Raw genomic sequence first — 21,497 nt, forward strand, 5'->3', positions numbered from 1 at the left:
CTAGTGATATGGCTGTAGGAGCAGTTTTGATGCGGACCAGTGACGATAATGTACTACACCAGATTTCTTATGCAAGTAAAGTGAAGCCGCCTCAGTTCCTAGAGTACAGTGGAAAAGGAAGCTTGGGCTCTCCTTCATGCTCTTGAAAAATATTGATTCGTATATAAATCATCTAATTATCTCGTTTATGAAATTAATAGATAATCCATCTCTTGTATAGTTTTCTTTTTCTGACCGTAATCCACTGTCTTTTGTAAGTAAAATTTAAAAACTTCAAAATTAACTCTATGGGCCTTGGTCCAGTATAACATTGGGGTATTGCATATCAAAGGCAAGATTAAACCTCATTGCCGACATCCTTCCCAAATGTTGACTTTTGCTTCTGCATACAAAAATTCTAACCTATTAGTTTGTTCTTTGGATGTACATGTTGTCTCCCCTTAAGAGGAGGGACATGTTAAGAAGTATCTTGATATTTGTCTCTTTTTGTGTTCAATGTGTACTTTGATGAGATTTATGTAATTGTATTGAATTGTTATTGTTTGCATTTTGTTATTCTTGCTGCTATACTTTAATAGTTTTAAGTTTGATTTTGTTTTAAGAGTAGATTCACAGAGTCTGTGTAACTGTAAAGGTTTAATTAAATTATCTCAAGTATTTCGTAAATTGCTCCCGCAGGAATTGGTTTTTATGTCATTACTTTATTTGATTAGGAGTTGTGCATTAAGTTTTCTTATGTGGTGATTTGAGTATTCAAAGATAAACCTAGATATGTATAAATTATATCTACATATAAATCTTATTCAAATATAAGTTAGGTTAAGTCTTCCTTTAGTTTTTGTCTCCTTTATTATATATCACATCTTATCATCGCACACTCTCTTTAGACAAATTCAACATTGTTACCATTGGCATAACAACATATACATATAGATTATTTGTGTGTGTCGAGGAATGCTGTGCTGCCATCTCTTGTATATGTTTGTACTCCATGGACTAAAGAAGTTATTACTTTGTTTATTTGGTTGAACTTTTTTTTTTTCTTTTTTTTTTTTTATTCTCAACATGGAGAGTCCCCGAGATCACTACTTGCCACACCTAGCCATCCGTAACAGTAAGTACTGAAAGGACTCCTTTATTCAAATTGTTCTATGTATTAGTGTATTATATAATGTCGTGTGTTAAAGTGATTTAGTGTTTATAAGGGTATACTGTATAACTAATGAAGATTGTTTGTGTATTGGAAATGTCATATGTTAACCTGTGAGTGTTTGATAGTTTATAATGTATAAACAATAAGGTTAGAATCAGGTTTTACTTCATTGTCCATTTTCTGCAGTCAAGAACTCTTATATTATATCAAGTTATATTGTTGTAAATATGTTTATATTTTGCAGAACTCCTTAGACCTTGGTCAGTCTTCTTCATTATTGGTCCTAGACCTTAGACTCTTAGTCATTGGATCTTATTTCATCCTTAGATACACGTGATTCTTCGTCAGACTGTAATCACGTACAGTACTTTTCCTTATCATGATTATACTCGCAAGATCTTCAATAGACCTTTATATTATTATAGAAGTTCCTGGTGTTATACACGAAGTTTGTTAATTTTGTATGTTTTTGTTTGTAAATATATTTTAAGTTAATAGAATTTATATTAAAAATTAAACAAGGAAACTTAAAAATTAGCAATCAAATATATTTTTAAAAGAACCAGAGTTCATGGAATATAAAATGTAAAAACCATTACTCGACAATGTGTGTGTGTATACATATATATCTATGCAAACTCTTAATTCTTTCTTTACTCGTAAAACTGCATGACTCTTGAGGTTTCCAGCAAGGTAGAGGGAGAAAGATCAGTGGCCTTTAGTGAACTCTCAAATGGTAGAAATGTCCCTTGGTCCAGTGCAACCCTTTCAAGTGGGAGAAGGGTGCGAAGTATCTCACGATAAATAAATAAAGATCTTAAGTAAGTTTAAAAATCCAGAGTAAAGCTTAACCTCATGGAAACTTAGTGTCCAAAATTGAACTAAGATGGCAAATTAGAGCAGCCTTTGTCAGTTCTTGTAATATATGGCCTGGATATGTGTATTCACTGAAAGAAGACTTGACTGGATTCGAAAAAAAAAAGACTTAGATGGAGGAACGTGGTTTCTACATTCTGGGAGGGAGCATGGCACTCCATATCAGCAAGGAGGTTTTTCTTTCTTTTCTTTTTTTCTCACGAACTGATAATACGAAACACATTGCTTGAACACAGACATGCGGAAAATATAGCAACCAACTTGACCATTTATCAATAATGTAAAAAATGGCTACTAGACACTTGAGACACTAAGTTGAAAACCAGGAAAAGTAATGAAAACCTAACTTATAATTCTCAGATATGACATTGAAAAACTCAGATGACACAAGTAGTAAAAAGGATTGTTATAGTGCCGAAACAGATTTTCGGGCTTAGAAATGTTACCTGATGATAAAGTAGTAATATATTTGAATATTTATAGCAAAAATTTTGAAATCTTCTGGAATCTGCCAACATCACAATCAGACAGCGAAAACTATCAATCCTAGATTTTAAGATACTATCTACTTTCAGTTTATGGTGATAGATTTACTATTCTTAAGTAAATATTACTAATTTTACATCGTATAATTATACAAGTAATGAAAGGTAATATCTCTAGAGGCATTAACTCATAAATTTGCTAAGGCGACTTTATAACAAAACAAAACAATATAATATAGTTGGCCTTAAATTAGGTTTTCTCTAAATGGAAAGTCGCGTCGTTTTCTTTTACTTGAGCCCGCTTTTCTAGGGGTAACTTGCTTATACATTTCACTCGTATACTGTATATCATTTAAATATTAAATTATATTCTTATCAAATTCAGCTTTAAAAGGCCAACCTAATAGTAGAAAAAGGCCGAAAATATAGCATTCAAGGCTAACCAGTTACAGTTAACAAAATTTAGGTAACTAGCATCCAGGTGATCTGATGATAATATGATTCATCACCTCAAGTTGAAACTAATTCAGTGTTGCTTTAAGTGTGGTAGAGTAGAGATGTCTGCGCGCGTTTTCTATTTCGGTTCATCGGAGATACATAATTTCAAGCTGCAGTGGTACATCATTGTGAAATGTAAGTACAACATTTGATTTCAATGTGTAGCATATTGATTAATATTGTTCTATGGATGTTTCCTTTGTGTAGATGTTTTAAACTCCGCGCTATCGAGTGGGGAAAGTGTAGCCACTAGCTGTTGCGGGCGGCTTTCGTCTACGTAAATATTCACAAATTTTCCTTTATAGATAAATAAATAAACAAATAATCAATGTACATACTATAGCCCCGAATTAAACGTTAACATCTGAAAGTAGTTTTCTCGAACGTAGATCTTCAGATTTTGAAATAAATTGTGTGAAAGCATCAGCAATTTGATGATATTTCTTCAACGTTTCTGATACTCGTTAATAGACTCTCTCTCTCTCTCTCTCTCTCTCTCTCTCTCTCTCTCTCTCTCTCTCTCTCTCTCTCTCTTGTAATGGGAGAATGTTATCCTTTTGGTATTTTGGTTTTTTTCTGTGAAATTGATTCATCATCCGACTCTAATATCTTTAAAATTATCTCTTAGTAATATTGATTATAAAAATCATTTAAAGAAAATTTATTTCATCAACGAATGCATGTAACATTATTGCCATTCCCTTCTTATGTTTTTCTCTCTATCTGATACGTGGTCCTGAGTCCCTTTTTTTCGTTTTGGCCATACTGGTATGAGAGAAACACATAGGAGAAGCCAAATGGGCATGCATCCCCGTCCATTAAAGATATTTGTTTTGGGTCATTAGAGAAGACATTGACGTATCCCTTTTCAAAGGGAACCAGTCTTGGAGACCTGTGATCATGAATCAGTCTGGGAGATCTGTGATCTTGGACTCAGTCTGGAAGATCAAATTATGGAACAGTGTACAACATTTTGAACTGAATAAAACTAGATAAGGATCACGTCTCTCTCTCTCTCTCTCTCTCTCTCTCTCTCTCTCTCTCTCTCTCTCTCTCTCTCTCTCTCTCTCTCTCTCTCTCTTACACGTCGAATGTCAAGTTCACTTTTGACGAATAACGAAAATTTATGTCAGGAGGAAAAGAAAAATCCACCGTGACTCTCTCTCTCTCTCTCTCTCTCTCTCTCTCTCTCTCTCTCTCTCTCTCTCTCTCTCTCTCTCTCTCTCCTACCCAGCAATCTAAAAGTTTTATTTCAGCTGTCACAGATTGTGGAATGATGTTCCTCTAATCTGGCGATTAAATCGGTGGAACTTCAAAAGTTCAAACTTGTAAATTCGTTTTCCATTGGACAGGTTGACATAAAACTCTCTTTGTAGCTTGGCTAGTTATTATAATGTCAGATACTCCGATTTTTAAACGGTTGTTCCTGTTTTACTTAAAAATATTTTTTTTTTCGAATTTTCCATAAATTAACTTTTACGAACTAATTAATTTTGTTAAAAGTAATAGCCTACACACAACATATATATATATATATATATATATATATATATATATATATATATATATATATATATATATATATATATATATATATACATATATATATATATATATATATATATATATATATATATATATATATATATATATATATATATATATATATATATATATATATATATATATATATATACTGTATGTGTGTGCGTGTATATATATGCATATATATATATATATATATATATATATATATATGTGTGTGTGTGTGTGTGTGTGTGTGTGTGTGTGTGTGTATATATATACACACACACATAGATTTCATTTATTCTGATGCAATTTCCATTTCCTTAAGTGGTAACTTGGTTTTGTTAGCAAGGTCTAGATTTTTAGGCTGGGAATTCGTCTATTTCTTTTTTATTTACCAAACGAAATGAACAAAATTCCTTTTTAAAGATTTTCAATTTTAGTCATTTTGAGCAATAATGACAGACAAAGTCTCAATTTTTATCATATTCAAAATAACCTTATAGTAACCTTCGTAAAAGATATATTTTATATGAAATAATTTGCTAATTCAACAATAGGTTTGAATTTCTTAAGAGTAGGCATACAAGCCAAAAATGATAAGATAAATATTGAGAAATCACTGAATAGAATCAACAGCCAATATTGAAAATAAATTTAGTGGAAGGTTATAATATACAAGGGTTTTTTACCCTATATTATTGTATTAATTGAGTTTTGTTTCTCTATTAGAAAATCGTCTGCCACCAGGAACTATAGATTATATTGAGTATTGAGTATTCATTATTGATTAATTATTTTCAATTTGAAAAGAAAACATTGTCTTCAAAACGACGTTTTAATGTTATATAAGTTTTAAAGAAGTTTTTTTTTTCAGTTATATGTCTTGCTTTGTGTTCATATGTAATAATGAACACATAAAAGCATATGATCTTTAGGTAGTAGTTTGTTCAACCAAATTTTAATTCCGTTGCATATTTAAGATTGATTTATTTGGTATATTATATTTTCATTTCTTCCCACGTGGCAGTTATGGAAACTGGTCTGCCACTTGTTTTACCAAACAAGAAAACAAAATACCTTTAAATTATCTGAGTTTGAAGGAAAATATGGCATTAAAAGTATATCAACTGGATTTCAACTTTATATATCTAGTGATTTATTATAGAATATAAATTTAATACGACAATATTCTTAACATTAAACAATAGAGATATTTATGACTATCTAGAAAAGAGAAACGTTGCCAGAAGTTTTTATAATTTTAGATTTTTACCAGTTTCTATTTCAAGAATTAAATATATTTAGGTTGGAAATTAAAGAAAAAATGATATTTATCATATACGTTTTAAGTGTAATTGATTATAAAGAGCACATCTTGCACAAAAATACCTTTGCATAATTCATAAAGGTATCTCGAATATTTACTTTTACTGTCAGTAGGGGTCCTTACCATCGCAGTGCCCATGATTTTTTTGGGATTACAACCCTAATAGAATTTATAAATATTGAATAATTATTAAATAGAATAGACAGCCAATATCCTAAGAATTTATTATTAATGTTACAATAAGCAGTCGGATGATTTCTTTTGTAGTATTTTAATATTTTAGTTTGGTTTCCCTGTGAAAAAATCGTCTACCAACAGAAAATCTAGATTTTATTATGTTTTGGGTTAAATATAGTTCTTTCCAGTGTTAAACATTCATTATTGGTTAATTTTATTCAATTTGAAAAGAATACATAGTCTGTAAAATGATGTTTTAATGTTATATAAGCTTATAAAGAAGGTCTTTCTGTTATGTCTCTTGCTTTGTGTTCATATGTAACAATGGACACGTAAAAACACAGGATCTTTAGATAGTATTTTGTTCAACCAAATTTTCATTCCATTGCATCTTTAAGATTGATTTATTGTGTATATTGTAATTTCATTTTATGCCACGTGGCAGTTATGGAAACTGGTCTGCCACTTGTTTTACCAAACAAGAAAACAAAATACCTTTAAGCTATCTTATTTTGAAGAAAAATATGGCATTAAAATGTATAAGGACTACATTTAAACTTCATGCATCTACTGATTTTTATGGAATCTATATTTAATACGAAATTGTTCGAATCATTAAACAATAGACATATTCATGACCAATCTAGAAAAGGCAGAAGTTGCTAGCAGTTTTTTAAAATTTTAGATTTTTACCAGTTTCTATCTTAAGAATTTAATATATTAGGGTTGGGAATAAAAGTAGACACAATTTCTATGATATACGTTGTAAATTTCATTTATCGTATTGAGCACCTCTTTCACAAAATACCTTTGCATAATTCACTAAGTTGAGATTTATTATTAGCATTATTAGTTATGTTTGCTCTCAGTAGGTGTCCATACAATCGCAGTGTCCATGAATTTCTTAAATTACAAGCCTTAAATAGAAAATAAACATCTATAAATAATTAAATACAATAAACAGCTCGTATTTCAAAATATTCAAAATTAACGTTATATAAAACAATTGGATGAACTCTGCATTATTTAATTACTTTAGTTTTTTCCCTATTAGAAAATCATCTGCCAGGACAAATCTAGATTTGTTTAATGTTTCAGGTTAAATATATCACTTTTTAGTGTTGAATATTCATTATTTATTGATTATAATTAATTATAAGATAATGTATTCCATTTATATGACCAGGAAAGCAGTCCTTAAAGAATAAAGAAGCGCTTCTCAGTCAACTTTCTTGTTACCATTCATAATTAAGTTATAAAATATAATTCCACGTTTACTGTATTGTTCATGGTGTTTAAAAAAACATATTTCTATTTCAAAGAGCTTTATTTTATCATTTACAGGAGCAAATTGTAGATACGAAAATATTTCATAATTTTTCCCGAGATTCTGTCACCAAGTCAGTGTGCCAAATATGCCTATTTATCCTTAGATTTGGGAATTTCTGAGTGTATGATGGGGATATTCTATACCAATTTGCTTGCACTTATATGAAGTATAAAGAGTAATTTCTATAATAGTAAAGCCTACAGGATTGGAAGAAAAATATATTTGTGAAAATTAGGGATTTTTGCGTTGGTTTGGTTTTTGTTTTTGTTTTGGGGATCTTTAGACTAACCCATCTAGCAACACTAACTCTCGAAGTTTTACGAAGTTCCAACATGGCGACATTGTGTTTGCTTTGGGAACTTCTTGTTCTGCCTGCTAACCTTCAAAGATCAATGAAATGTGAGTTATTTCTTAGTTTTTAATTATATCATATATATAACATAAAAAAAATACCTGTAAATTTACCAATCAGTTTTTGTAACCATGTTTTTATTGTTTTTGTTGCATATTATGTTGTAATGCAGAAATACCCTTCTTTATCCCAACAATTATGGGGGACCCCAGCTGGGAAACGGGGTTTTGGGTGGGGGAGGGGGCGTCCAATGATATTTGCACTAATCAATGTTCCACCACCCCTCCCTCTATATCCCTACCTAGCCCTACCGGGCGGGGATCCGCCCCCCCCTTAAGGCCACAGTGATTTTCAGGGCACTACCGAACCTAATAAACCCACCTAACCTAGCCTAGGGGCCCTGTACCCCTACCGGGGGGGGGGGGGGGTTCCGCCCCCTCCCCCTGCGACCCCCCCTTAAGGTCACAGTGATTTTCAGGGCACTACCGAACCTAATAAACCCACCTAACCTAGCCTAGGGTTACAAAAACTGATTTTTCTTGAAAAACTTGTGGTTTTAACTCCATAGTAAATCTCTAAATCGGATGGTTTGCAGTCAAAATAAACGTTAAATTCGTTGAAACTACACTATTTATGATGCAACAAATATATTTCTATTCCAGTTTCCACATAATGGATGAAACTGTAAATTTACCAATTGTTTATTTCTTCTTCTCTCAATATTTGTAGATTGAGATCCTCTATCAGTTACAGAGAGGCTACGACCAGAGCTTCTCTCTATAACGGTAGCCTACACAAGGGGATCCTCTAACAGGTTGGATATAAAATTATCATTACTTCTAATATAATTATTATTATTATAACTACTGATGAATACCTCCCTCAAAACTCCAGTTCTGTAAACTTTTTACACAAAGTACAAAGTAGTGAGATTTTAAAGGCTATAATAAGATAATTGCGTATTTTGAAATCTATATGTTGAATGCTTTTAAACTATGTTACACATGGAAAGTTAACTGCTTTTTTAATGTGTTTAACCCTGGATAGGTACGGTGGGTCGTTTGCGACCCCGAGCGTAAAAAAAAAACAGGTTTTTCTCACGTGACTCACCCCTGTGACTGAATTTGTGGGTGATCGACCTGCAGGAGGTGTCTCCCCTACACGCTCTAGTAGTGTCCAGATGTGCATTGCTGTAGCTCTACTCCTTCCCCGATTTCTGAGACGCGTCGGGGTCGTTCGCGTCCGAGTTTACCCTTCTGAGGTAGTTTGCATAATTATCAAAGTTATTACGTATTATGAAATTGTCGTAGAATGGTGCAACTTGTATAGGTTATCAGTTGTGGAAAGTCTTGGTGGATTGTTTGGCTACCATGTGCATGTTTTTTTTTTTAGTTAAAATGTCGTTCATCACCACGAGGACCATTTTACCGCGAGTGCCCCTTTTTCATTTTTTTTCATTTTTTTGCCAAGTCATTTTTCCGTAAGATATTGCCAAATAGTGTCGTAAAACTTTTGCTTATTTAGTGTTGGAAAGTGTGTCTAGATGATCTGGCTACCCATGCATGACTTTGTTTTTGTCAGATACGACGTAGTTATTGGTATATTGGGTATTTAACTGCGGTTACCAATTTCTGTTTTTTTTTCAATATTTGTAAAAATTACTACGTAGTAAGGAATTGCCGTATATTATTCATTTTTTTTTCATGTTTATGTGTTAGAAAGTGTGCCTTGATGGTTGGGCTAACACGTGCATGTCTTTTTTTTTATCTGAGATGTCGTATATTAGAATGTCGGGCATTTTACCGCGAGTGTCCCTTTTTAATTTTTTTTAATTTTTTTGCCAAGTCATTTTTCCGTAAGATATTGCGAAATAGTGTCGTAAAACTTTTGCTTTTTTAATGTTGGAAAGTGTGTCTAGATGATCTGGCTACCCATGCGTGATTTTGTTTTGTCAGATACGACATAGTTATTGGTATATTGGGTATTTAACTGCGGTTGCCAATTTCTGTTTTTTTTTCAATATTTGTAAAAATTTACTACGTAGTAAGGAATTGCCGTATATTATTGATTTTTTTTTTCATGTTTATGTGTTAGAAAGTGTGCCTTGATGGTTGGGCTAACACGTGCATGTCTTTTTTTTTTTTATCTGAGATGCCGTATATTAGAATGTTGGGCATTTTTCCGCGAGTGCCCCTTTTTATTTCTTTTGCATTTTTTTGCTTAGTCATGTTACCGTAAGGAATTGGCAAGTAGTGTCGCAAAACTTATATTTTTATAGTGTTGGAAAGTGTTTCTAGATGATCTGGCTACCCATGCCTATTTTTTTTTTAGCCAGATATGGCGTATATATAAGTATGTGTTCGATTTTCCTGTGATTGCCATTTTTTCGTTTTTTCCCATTTCTTTCAAAATTACTACGTACTAAGGAACTATCACAGAGTAATATTTCATTTATATGTTTATTTGTCGGAAAATATGCCTTGATGGTTTGCCTAGCACGTGGCTGAAATTTTTTTTTTCGGAAATGCCGTATATTAGAATGGCCATTTTTCCACGAGTGCCCCTTTTTATTTGTTTTGCATTTTTTTGCTTAGTCATGTTACCGTAAGGAATTGGCAAGTAGTGTCGCAAAACTTATATTTTTATAGTGTTGGAAAGTGTTTCTAGATGATCTGGCTACCCATGCCTATCTTTTTTTTAGCCAGATATGGCGTATATATAGGTATGTGTTCGATTTTCCGGTGATTGCCATTTTTTCGTTTTTTCCCAATTCTTTCAAAATTACTACGTACTAAGGAACTATCACAGAGTAATGATTCCTCTAGATGTTTATTTGTCGGAAAATTTTGTTTACTTTTTTTTTGATTGATTATCATCAAATTTTTTTAGCTAAAATATTGTTTTACATTTTTTTTTTTCGATTTTATTTCCCTTCAAAAAAATTTTTTTGGGTCAGAATTTTAATTTTATAGTCGTAAAATAATCGACAATTATCCAGCAACCCACCATACAATTTTTATGCATATCCAATAACAATTAGATTAGTAAATAACACCTTGAAATTGACATACCCTTCCTACATTTCAAGTGGCAGATTAGGGAGTCTGAGTCAGTGTGGTTGGCGGCCATTTTGTGGACATATCCGAAGCGTAAGCTGCCCTATCTATATATATTCTTGTTCCCTATAGAATTTGTGATATTTTGGTATATTTTTACCTGCATAAATATCATATTATATATTAAATATATGTATTTTTTTACGAAATTTCCAAGTACTCAAAAAATTACCTTTAGATATGGCCCCTGATATAAATGTAATTTACAAAATAATGAAGATTTTTTTACATATTTCTATTTTAGGATAACATATGTTTATTCCCTAAAAAAAATTAGCCACTTCCTATTTCATTTGGGTACCCAAAAAAATTCATGAAATTTGGACAATTTTTTTTGGCCAAAAAAAGTTACCCTTTTTTTCTCATTTCAGATCTTCACCTCCATGGGTCTGACTTCATCCAAAATACATCAAGATGTGTCCTAAACATTCAAGAATCAATTCCTAAAAGGATTTGTGTATATATGTATAAACTTTTTTTTTATGAATTTTTATGTCAGGTCTTTTTTTTTTCTACTTAATTTTTTAAAATATTTATAATAAATAGTTTTTCTGCAGATGAGTAGTATTTATCTTTACAGTTGTTTTAAGCATTCATTGAAGTTTTTTTTGGCAAAAGAAAAAAGGAGGTTACTGCAAAAACTAATTTTTCAAGAATTTTTTTTGGCGTCGGGGTCGTTCGCGTCCGAGTATACCCTTAAAGGGGTGTCCGAGGACCGTACCTATCCAGGGTTAAAGCAGCCAAGCAAAATGAATTAGCAGTGATAGAGATAATGCATGATAATATGTCTCATCATTATGCCTGAATAGCCTACACTGTTTCCTCTTTAAGAGGGTTTTTATATTGTGTTTCTTGGAGGGACTAATTTGTCTCTAGTTGGTCAAGTCATCCAACTGAAGTCGATCTTTTATTAATCTAGAATATTCTGTTCCATAATCAGAGATGAATTCGGGAAAAATAGTAATGTTTTCAGTAAACCCCACACGGTGTACTGTAAGCATTATGGAGCTTTTTTTTTTTTTTGCATTTTGAAATAATCTCACTCGTCGTGTCAGTTTCAGACTCGCAAAACTCAACAAAAGAAAATATGAGGTGTTCCTGGTGTGATTTGAATGCTCTTAGTTATGGTATTTTCTGAAACAGAATATTTCAGCTTCTAAAGTCATTTGAAACACAAGTAATTACTTAGAAAAACCACATTTCATAAGGAATTCAAATACAAGAACATCTCCCAGAATACCAGAATATTTTGGCTTTCAGAAGAGATTTGGAGAACTACGTGTGTCCTCCTCTTTCCCTGATGATCAACTAAGAACCGGCTGAAGTTCAGCTCAAAATGTCAGTGGGATTGATCCCACAACATCCTTCTAGCGCAGTGGTTCTCAACCTGGGGTACCTGTACCCCCAAGGGGTACGAAACCTTAAGCCTGGGGGTACGAGACACAATAGCCAGTGCAATGGTAGCTACTGTATATTTACCATGAGAAAGCAAAACATGTATATTCCAAATATTTCTCTTACTATAATTGTCTAAATTATTTTATTTCAAGTTAGTGCTGTAAACAATTTTCTTATGTTTTCTATGGTTTCATATATATTTTCTTGATGTCTCTTACCGTTCGTGTTCGCGTTGTTCCTGACTGAAAAATGCTACATGTGCACTGTGCTGTGTGTAGTTGAGTCAATGTGAACAGTGTGAATTGGGTCTGCATTTTTCTTTGTGTTCGAGTTGTTGATAGTATTGAGGTGAGTTACTGGTGAGTGTGTCATTTTTTATTTGTGAAATGTAATTTTTGGATTATCCTCTTATTTGTCGCAATATGTTTTTTAGTGTGATATAACTCTAATATTGTCAAGAATAGATGTATAATTGATAAAAGAGATATAATTTTGAAGGTACTGTTATGTGCAGGAGGAGGAATATAGTGGACTTAGGGATGGCTCGACCAGTGTGAGGGATCGGGGATGAGTTGGTCAAAAAATGGTCTGACTTAGTCAAAAACTGGTATGTGTTGGTCAAAGCATGGCTTGAGTTGGTCAAAATATGGCTTGAACTGGTAAAAAAATTCCTTTGGTAAATAAATGACCTGGATTGGTCAAACAATGGCCTGAGTTGATCAAAAAAATCCCTTGAGTTGGTGAAAAAAATGTCCTGAGAAGGTCAAACTGTCCTGAGTTGGTAAAAAATGGTCTCAGTTGGTAAAAAAACGGCCTTACCCTCCCACAATAACATACACTTGGAGCCATACCTGGGTTAACTGTGTATTGTGTTGGTGGTGATACGTTATTTTATATCGATTGTAACATGTTGTAATGGTTATAACATCCAGGCCTGCATCTTTCCAGGTAGTATCGTTGTGATCAAGATCTAGTAACTATGTCTAATAAATGCAAATGGAACGAAGACTACATTCGTTATGGTTTCACCTGTATGACTGAGGCAGATGGAACTCAACGACCACAGTGCATCCTCTGCAGCGCAGTCTTTGCAAATGCAAATCTCCAATCATCAAGACTCAATGAACACTTCAACAATCTACATGGAGGCACAGATGCTGGACATGACTTAAAAATCTTGAAGATCAAGCGGGAACGATTTGATCGTAGTGGTACCCTGTCAAAGCTAGATTTTGTGCCAGTTGAGAAACCTTTGTTGCAAGCATCTTATGAAGTTGCCCTTTTGTGTGCAAAGAAGAAAAAAGCTCACACTATCGCAGAGGAGCTTGTTATACGTTGTGCATTAGAAATGGTAAAAATAGTGTTAGGGAGAGAATCTGAAAAGAAGCTTAAACAGATACCTCTATCAAATGACATTATTCATTCAAGGATTCATGATATGAGTCAAGATGTCTTGCAGCAGGTGATAACAGACCTGAAAGCTAGTCCTGTCAGAGTGAGTATTCAGCTGGACGAGTCAACTGACGTTAGTTTTTGCAGCCAGTTGATGGCATTTGTTCGGTATATGAAGGAGAAAGAAGTGGTGGAAGAATTCTTATTTTGTATACCTCTGGAAACTACTGCAAAAGCAACTGATGTGTTCAGTCTTGTGAAAGAGTTCTTCTTGGAACATGAAATGGCTCTCAACATGTGTGGTTCAACTTGCACTGATGGAGCCCCTGTCATGCTTGGAAATAAATCAGGCTTTGCTACCCTAGTGAAAAAAAGAGGTTCCCCATGTAACTGTCACTCACTGTGTGTTGCATCGTCATGCACTTGCTACAAAGACGCTGCCAGAAAAATTGAGGACTGTTTTATCAGTTGTTGTGCGTGCTGTAAATTTCTTCAGAGGACGGGCAGTGAATCACCGTCGTTTTGCATCTTTTTGTGAAGAAATTGGAGCTGAGCACAGTGCTCTTCTTTACCACACAGAAGTGAGGTGGCTTACATGTGTATTTGAACTTCATGAAGAAATCATGCAATTTCTTAGAAATCAAGGCAGTGATATTGCTGACTATTTTGAAAACAGGGAGTTCATTTTGTCTCTGGCATATCTGGCAGATATATTCATGCACCTCAATGAACTGAATATCTCTACGCAAGGAACAGCGATGAATATGATAACTGCCTGAGAAAAGATACCTTCCCTCGCCAAGAAACTTCCAATGTGGATAAAGCGCATTGAAACTGGAATTTTTGCAAACTTCCCTTCTCTTGATGAGGCTGCTAGTGCTGAAGAAGAGCTGCCCATCCTGAGTGAAGTAAAAGAACATTTGCAAGAACTGATTCAGTACTTCCAAGGGTATTTTCACCTTGAAGAAGGTTCTGTGGCACAAAGATGGATACGGGATCCATTTCTTTTCAACCTTGATTCCATGGATGATAATGATATCATGAAAGATGATCTTGTGGATTTGCAGACCAATGACAGAATCCGAATGGAGTTTGAAAAAATGCAACTGGATATGTTTTGGTGTGCACAACTCCAAGCATTCCCACAGTTAGCAAGGAGAGCTTTGGAGGTCCTCGTGCCATTTGCAACTACATACTTATGTGAGGCAGTTTTTTCAACGCTCCTACACATCAAAACAAAAGCCAGAAACCGTTTGGATGCAAGAGATGACATGCGTCTGGCACTTTCAAAGAAAGAACCTCGTTTGAACAATATCATTAACGAGAAACAACAACAAAAGAGCCACTAAAAATGTGTTGGTGTGCACTATGTAGTAATACTCATTATTATTCATTGTATCCTACTAATTGACAGTTTTCATTTGAAATAAAAAAAAGACCTTTCTTCTGTAATTTAAAATCTAATAATTTCTCAGCAAGGTTTGTATCACTAATCCTTTTCATATATTTGTATTGTATTTACATTGGATGGGGGTACGAGAAAATTTTCTGACATATCAAGGGGTACGGGCACTGAAAAAGGTTATGAACCACTCTTCTAGCGGAACCTGACAGTGAGTCAATTGTTGGAGAAGAAGGCTAGAGTCTGGAGATGCCTTTGACAATCTTCTCCTCTTGCCACAAGTCCTCCTATCTCACTAGGATCTCTTTCTCCCCCTCCTGTGTGAGTAACAGCTCCTTCTAAGCAGGTTGTGTACTGAGCCTGGCTCCTTCATAGGTCAAGAAGTGTCTTGCCTTGTGTAGAATGAGAGGTAGGGTAGGTCATGAAAATCTCATACAAAAAGAAAACTATCAATCTCTAATAATACAAATATAGGGATTTTCTCTTCAAAAGAAACGGAGCATCTTTAAAAAAACATAATTATATTGATTATGAAAATAATGAGAAATAGAAATAAATCACCGATTGTATTGAAATTTTATGTTTTTGAAAATTGTTTAGTCAAATTAAGACACTTGGTGTCTATCCATTGCTAACCTTTCTGGATGCTTTGTGTGTGAAATCATTAATCCCCTCATTTCCTGAATGGGTCTTAATTCAATGTGATGAGAGATCCTCCTGTGATGGTTGCAAGGAGTGGTCGTCTTCTCAGTGGGAACAAAGTATAACACTCATAGAAAGAAGATGGCTGAGTGGTATTGTTCCTGCCCAAAGCTTCCTCCTCAATAGAAGAAAGTAAACTGAAGCATTATTTTTCTAGCCCTGATACTGCAGTATCTGCTGATTTACAGACTGCGCATAATGCCTCAGTAGAGGTAGGGTAATTTCTGGACGAGCCGTACATATGGATGTACCGTACAAAAGCTCTCAAGACCACATATGTTATTTTAAGCTAGTTAGCGTCAAAAGAGTGAAACAGAAAACGGAGTTACACAGCTCTATCCCTCCATTAGGGCTCGGCGAGACCAAGCGCGTTGAGCGGCGAGGTTAGCGGCATGACTCGGCGGCAAGCCACACCTCTCTTGCCTCCTCACTCCCAGCTGATAGCCTTGCTCGTAAACATGACGATGGTGTTTTGAGTAGGAAATTACTTCCGATTGAAAATCGTTATTTTAATCTGAACTATAAATTACACAAGAGTCTGGATTCACGATTTTAATAAACAGAGAAGGGAGAAGAAGTTAATTTTGAAATTAACGTTGCCAGTCCCGTTTGTACGGCGACAGATTTAATGAATATCTGCATATTTCACAAGTCTTTAGATTCTTTGATGGGAACATTCTTCCTGGATTCAGACTCAAAAAAACAAACGTCGAACTATAGACAACCTCAATCTCTTTTTTTTACCAGCTATTATAATTGCTTCAAATATGATAAAGTTCACGAAAAATCATTGTCCCTTTCGTTCCAGAATTAACTAGCTTTTGCATAAGATATATTGTTTAAATGTACATACGATTCTTTTCACATTTGAAATGTTCTCTCTCTCTCTCTCTCTCTCTCTCTCTCTCTCTCTCTCTCTCTCTCTCTCTCTCTCTCTCTCTATATATATATATATATATATATATATATATATATATATATATATATATATATATATATATATATATAACTAAATGGTGATTAAATAGGTTGCAAAGCACAAAAAAAACTTAGGCCTACCCACTATTTTATTACCATCCATTTGCAGTTGATTGCCATAACTTCCATTTGTTTAATCCATTTTTGCTCTCCGAAACACCTCCCAAAAATTGTTGATTAGTAAAGGTTGGAAACTAACAATTGAACGCGTAACCCTTCAGGAACTGATGAAAAATGGCGTAATCTTGGGTGAAGACGCTCAAGCCGCCGCGATTTTTTAAAACATGAAACATAGTCTGGCGGCAACTGCAGCGGCTTGAGGCTTCACGCGTCTCCTATCTGGCCACCTACATAAGATACTTAAGGTTTCAATTATCAGCTGGAACCTCTTGCCGCTAACCTCCCCGCTAGCCGCGCTTGGTCTAGCCGGGCCCTTAGAGAACAGGAACCTACAGGGCATGAATGAAGAGAGTTTTGTTAAATTTTTTCTCATTCCAGATGTAATATTTTGTCTTTAAGTTGGGTAAATATATGATACTTTAATTTCTAGCCAAATAAATGAGCCATATATTTTTCCTACACGTTATCTTGTGGTCTATCCATTTCTGACCTTGATTATTGGGGCAAACCACCCGTTCATGAATTTTTGGACCCCCTTATATAAAGACAATTATGGGGGAGCCCAGTGGGTTTTATGGGTGGGGAAATGTCATAGACGAGTGATTTACAGCAATAATAATGGTCATAAATGCAAAATAAACACAAGATAACCAGTTGGAGAAATACAGTATATGGATCATGTCCGTGGCTGAACATAAGTCAAACATGATTATTTGACACATCTGAGATTTTTAAAAGGGCACAGAACCTAACAAACCTAGCTAACCTAATCTAATAGTTCCCAGGTCACAACCCCTAGCCAAGGACAAGCCCCCAGACCCCCTTCCAAGGTCACACCCTCTAGCCGGACACCCTCTTCCCAGGAAACAAACTGAAAGTAAATCGCAAATAAATCCTTATATTATGATAAAGTAAATCACAAATAAATCCTCCCATTATGAAAAAATAATTCGCAACCAATTCCTTACCTTATGATTGACTTCGCCGCTTTTTTTGTTTTCTTGGCAATCATTACAAAAGCTGTGCGGTAGGAAAAGTACTGGCCTTCCCCGAAAATTAAGTCAGAATCGGACCTTTGAGACATTATTTCGCTGTTATTTTCTTAATTTCACATGAGTAACAATAGCTTTACATCATAATCAATTGCAGACATAAATGAAATTACACAAAATTTCGAAATGGATTGATGTTCTCTCTTCCGAGACATCTTTACGAGATGGTGGTCAACTTAAAACTGAAGGCGAAGGTGGGAAAAACATCTGGGAACATCTGAGAGAGAGAGAGAGAGAGAGAGAGAGAGAGAGAGAGAGAGAGAAAGAGAGAGAGAGAGAGAGAAAGAGATTTTGGTGAACTAATCTCCCTTGGGGAATGCGAAGAGCTTGCCCAAACAATCTCCATCTACCCCTCGCCATGATCTCATCCACATATGGCACTCAAGTAATCTTTTTTATAGAATCATTATAATCCTGTCCCGCCATTCATCTTCCAATATTCTTCTGAGGGCTTTGTTCTCAAATCTACAAAATCTGCTGGATATTGTTTCATTGTCATACCATGACTCTTGTCCATACAGCAACACCGATCTCATTAAACTGATATATAGTCTGATTTTTATATATAATTTCAAGCAATTTGATTTCAAAATTTTGCTTTTTTCAATTTTTCATTAAAATCAAAATAGCATTAACGTGTGTATATATATATATATATATATATATATATATATATATATATATATATATATATATATATATATATATATATATATATATATATATATATATATATATATATATATATATATATATATATATATATTAGAAATACTGCCTACTATATGCCTTTACATTGAATTCAATAAGAAATTAAGATTATATTGCATTCCAATTTCTTTCTCTAGTAATTATATGTATCAAAGTAATCCGTACCTTTCAATGCTTTTCAACATTAATGCGATATATTATTCGTTTTTCTCTAGATCTTTTTGTGGAGTTCAGAATAAGTTCTGCTCTTCAGTATATATGTTCTGCGCTATGTTGGAATCTGCGCTGACTCCAAATCGGGTTGCGTGATGTTAGAATTCTTACTTTGTGAGGCAAAGTTGGAATGCAGTGTTGGGTTCCCGCTGTGATTTTCAGGACACTACCCAACCTAATACACCCACCTAACCTAACCTAGTGGCCCTGTACCCCTACCAAGGCCTTCCGGGGGGGGGGGGGGGGGTTGTTGGCTCCACCCCCCCTTAAGGCCACAGTGATTTTCAGGGCACTACCGAACCTAATATACCCACCTAACCTAACCTAGGGGCACTGTACCCCTACCTAGGCCTACCGGGGGGGTGGGGAGCGATCCCCCCCTTAAGGCCACAGTGATTTTCGGGGCACTACCGAACCTAATACAACCACCTAACCGAACCTAGGGCCTCTACCCCTACCTAGGCCTAGCCCCTGCGACACCCCCCTTAATGCCACTACCTAACACATCCACTTCACTTCTGCTCCCAGGTAGTCTTTCAGCCTGTCCGTGGAATCAGTTGTCTTCTCCACTTAATTCTGTTTTCAAAAATTCCCTCTCTTCTCAGATGTTCAATTGTTGGCATGTTGTTCTATGTCAGAATCTCTTCAATTCTATCCCTCCAGCATTTACGTGGTCTACCTCTTGATCTCCTCCCACCAGGCGTCCAGTCCCGTCTCTTCCTCGCAATTCTATTTCCATCCATTCTCATTAAATGTCCCAGCCACTTCAGCTGTCCCTTCTCAATCTTGTTCAACATAGGAGATACCCCAACCATCCTTCTAAAATCTACATTTCTTATTCTATCTCTTCTTGTTTTGTGCATTATTGTTCTCTGGGTTTTCATCTCTGAAGCTTGGACTCTGCTCCTGTCTTTGATTGTCATTTTCCATCTCTCTGATCCATATGTCATTATTGGTATTCGTAACCCTTCAAATATGGTTTTCTTTACTTCTATAGGTACGTATACATCTCTCATAATTGGATAGAGTGCTCCAGAGCATTTATCATATTTTTTTATTCGTTCAGTAATTTCTTCTTTGTTCTTATAGCCGTTGTCTGTAATCATACACCCTAAATACTAGAATGCGTTGGTGTCCTTAATTACTGTATTTCTTATCATGATGTTCGTTGGAGCTTGTTGTTGTTTGTTGATTGTTAATATTTCTGTTTTATTAATGTTCATCTTCAGTCCAGCTTCTGTTAAACAATCGTTCAAGGCTATTAATGCTCTTTCTAGTTCTTCCCGATCATATGTCCAGAAAGCAATATCATCAGCAAAAATCATGATGTCTCCCAAGATATTTATTCTTTCCTCGAAACTTCTTATAATTACATTTATATATGCAATGAACAAGAGTGGGGAAAGAACGCTTCCCTGCTTAACACCTGTTGTTACTCTAAACCAATTTTCATTCTTGTATCCAGTCCTTACATTTTTCATACATGGTTCGTACGTGCTCTTTATTGCAGCTCCCAATCTACCGTCGAGTCCATAAACCTCTCCCAAGCACCTCCACAATTTGTTCCTAGGTACCAAGTCAAATGCCTTTTCCAAATCAATAAATGCTATAAACAGTGGCCTAACACATCCATCAAACCAAATGGTAATTGCAATTAATCACTACAATAACTAACACGCCTTGGAAACAAATTAAACACACATAATGACCTGACTTTACATAATGGCCTGATCACTGCATATACGACGAGGAGATCACTCCATAGAACCTAATACTGTTAACACGCCTATTGCCATATAAGGTAAACGAGTCAGTCGGCGTATTTACGTGAATCTGTTTCACTCCCCAGCAACCAAAATACGATTCAAACTTGGTCGCGCGATCTGGGAATCTTCACATTGTGCAACGCCAAGTGAGAATATTCCAACATGGTGCAGATTCTGAGATGAGTCCCAACATATTCATTATCAGTGCTAATATTATGCTATAGGTTTGACGTATATATGCCAGATTTCTATTATAGTTTTCATTGCAAATATTATGCAGAAAATGCCGTAATAAATAATACTTCATAGATGTTTTATTCCAAAATGTAATTGTTTGAACCGTAAACACCAACCAAAATAATGGATTTTAAGCGAAGCAAAAAATCTATTTTTGGGTGAGATGGCCATGTCGTCCTGATGGAAGGTTCCTTCAATAGCGTCCTTTGGATATAAATAACTACTAAAATATTCCCAGAGAATTAAACTAAAGGTTTTCACAGAATTCTAACTTCTGGAGCGAGTACTCTAAGGGTTATCCCTTTAGAATATCGTATATCAACGGGGACGCATGCATTAACATGTCACATGTCCCTCTGCACCCCACCTAGCATTTACACTTTGAGGGGGGAACGTGGCGAGGGAATGTGGCGAGGTAACTGAGGTGCCGTTCCAAAGTTACCCTCCTTTCGTCACTGTTACGATACTCGCAACGTAAACAAACCAGCCCCATACTTGCGTGACATCACGTCCGCCCTCTTCATTCCATTCTAGCTCACTACTAGCCTCCGCGATTCAATACAGCAGGGAGGGGCCTAGCAGGCTAAACTGGAACAGTTGGGGGGGTCCATCAGGACGACATGGCCATCTCACCCAAAAATAGATTTTTCGCTTCGCTCAAAATCCGTTTTTTGGGCTCAAG

The 21,497-nt window shown here is 35.0% G+C and overlaps 2 protein-coding genes across 2 annotated transcripts; both read left to right on the forward strand.

The window, feature by feature from the left end:
• Positions 1-13,221: 13,221 nt before the first annotated feature.
• LOC137641572 (protein FAM200C-like) lies at positions 13,222-14,172 on the forward strand. The gene has a single exon (XM_068374305.1). The coding sequence runs from the start codon at positions 13,222-13,224 to the stop codon at positions 14,170-14,172; it is 951 nt and encodes a 316-aa protein (XP_068230406.1).
• Positions 14,173-14,446: 274 nt separating this feature from the next.
• LOC137641642 (protein FAM200C-like) lies at positions 14,447-14,983 on the forward strand. The gene has a single exon (XM_068374428.1). The coding sequence runs from the start codon at positions 14,447-14,449 to the stop codon at positions 14,981-14,983; it is 537 nt and encodes a 178-aa protein (XP_068230529.1).
• Positions 14,984-21,497: the final 6,514 nt, after the last annotated feature.

The sequence above is a fragment of the Palaemon carinicauda genome, chromosome 1, assembly GCF_036898095.1.
Source record: "Palaemon carinicauda isolate YSFRI2023 chromosome 1, ASM3689809v2, whole genome shotgun sequence".
Lineage (NCBI taxonomy): Eukaryota > Metazoa > Arthropoda > Malacostraca > Decapoda > Palaemonidae > Palaemon > Palaemon carinicauda.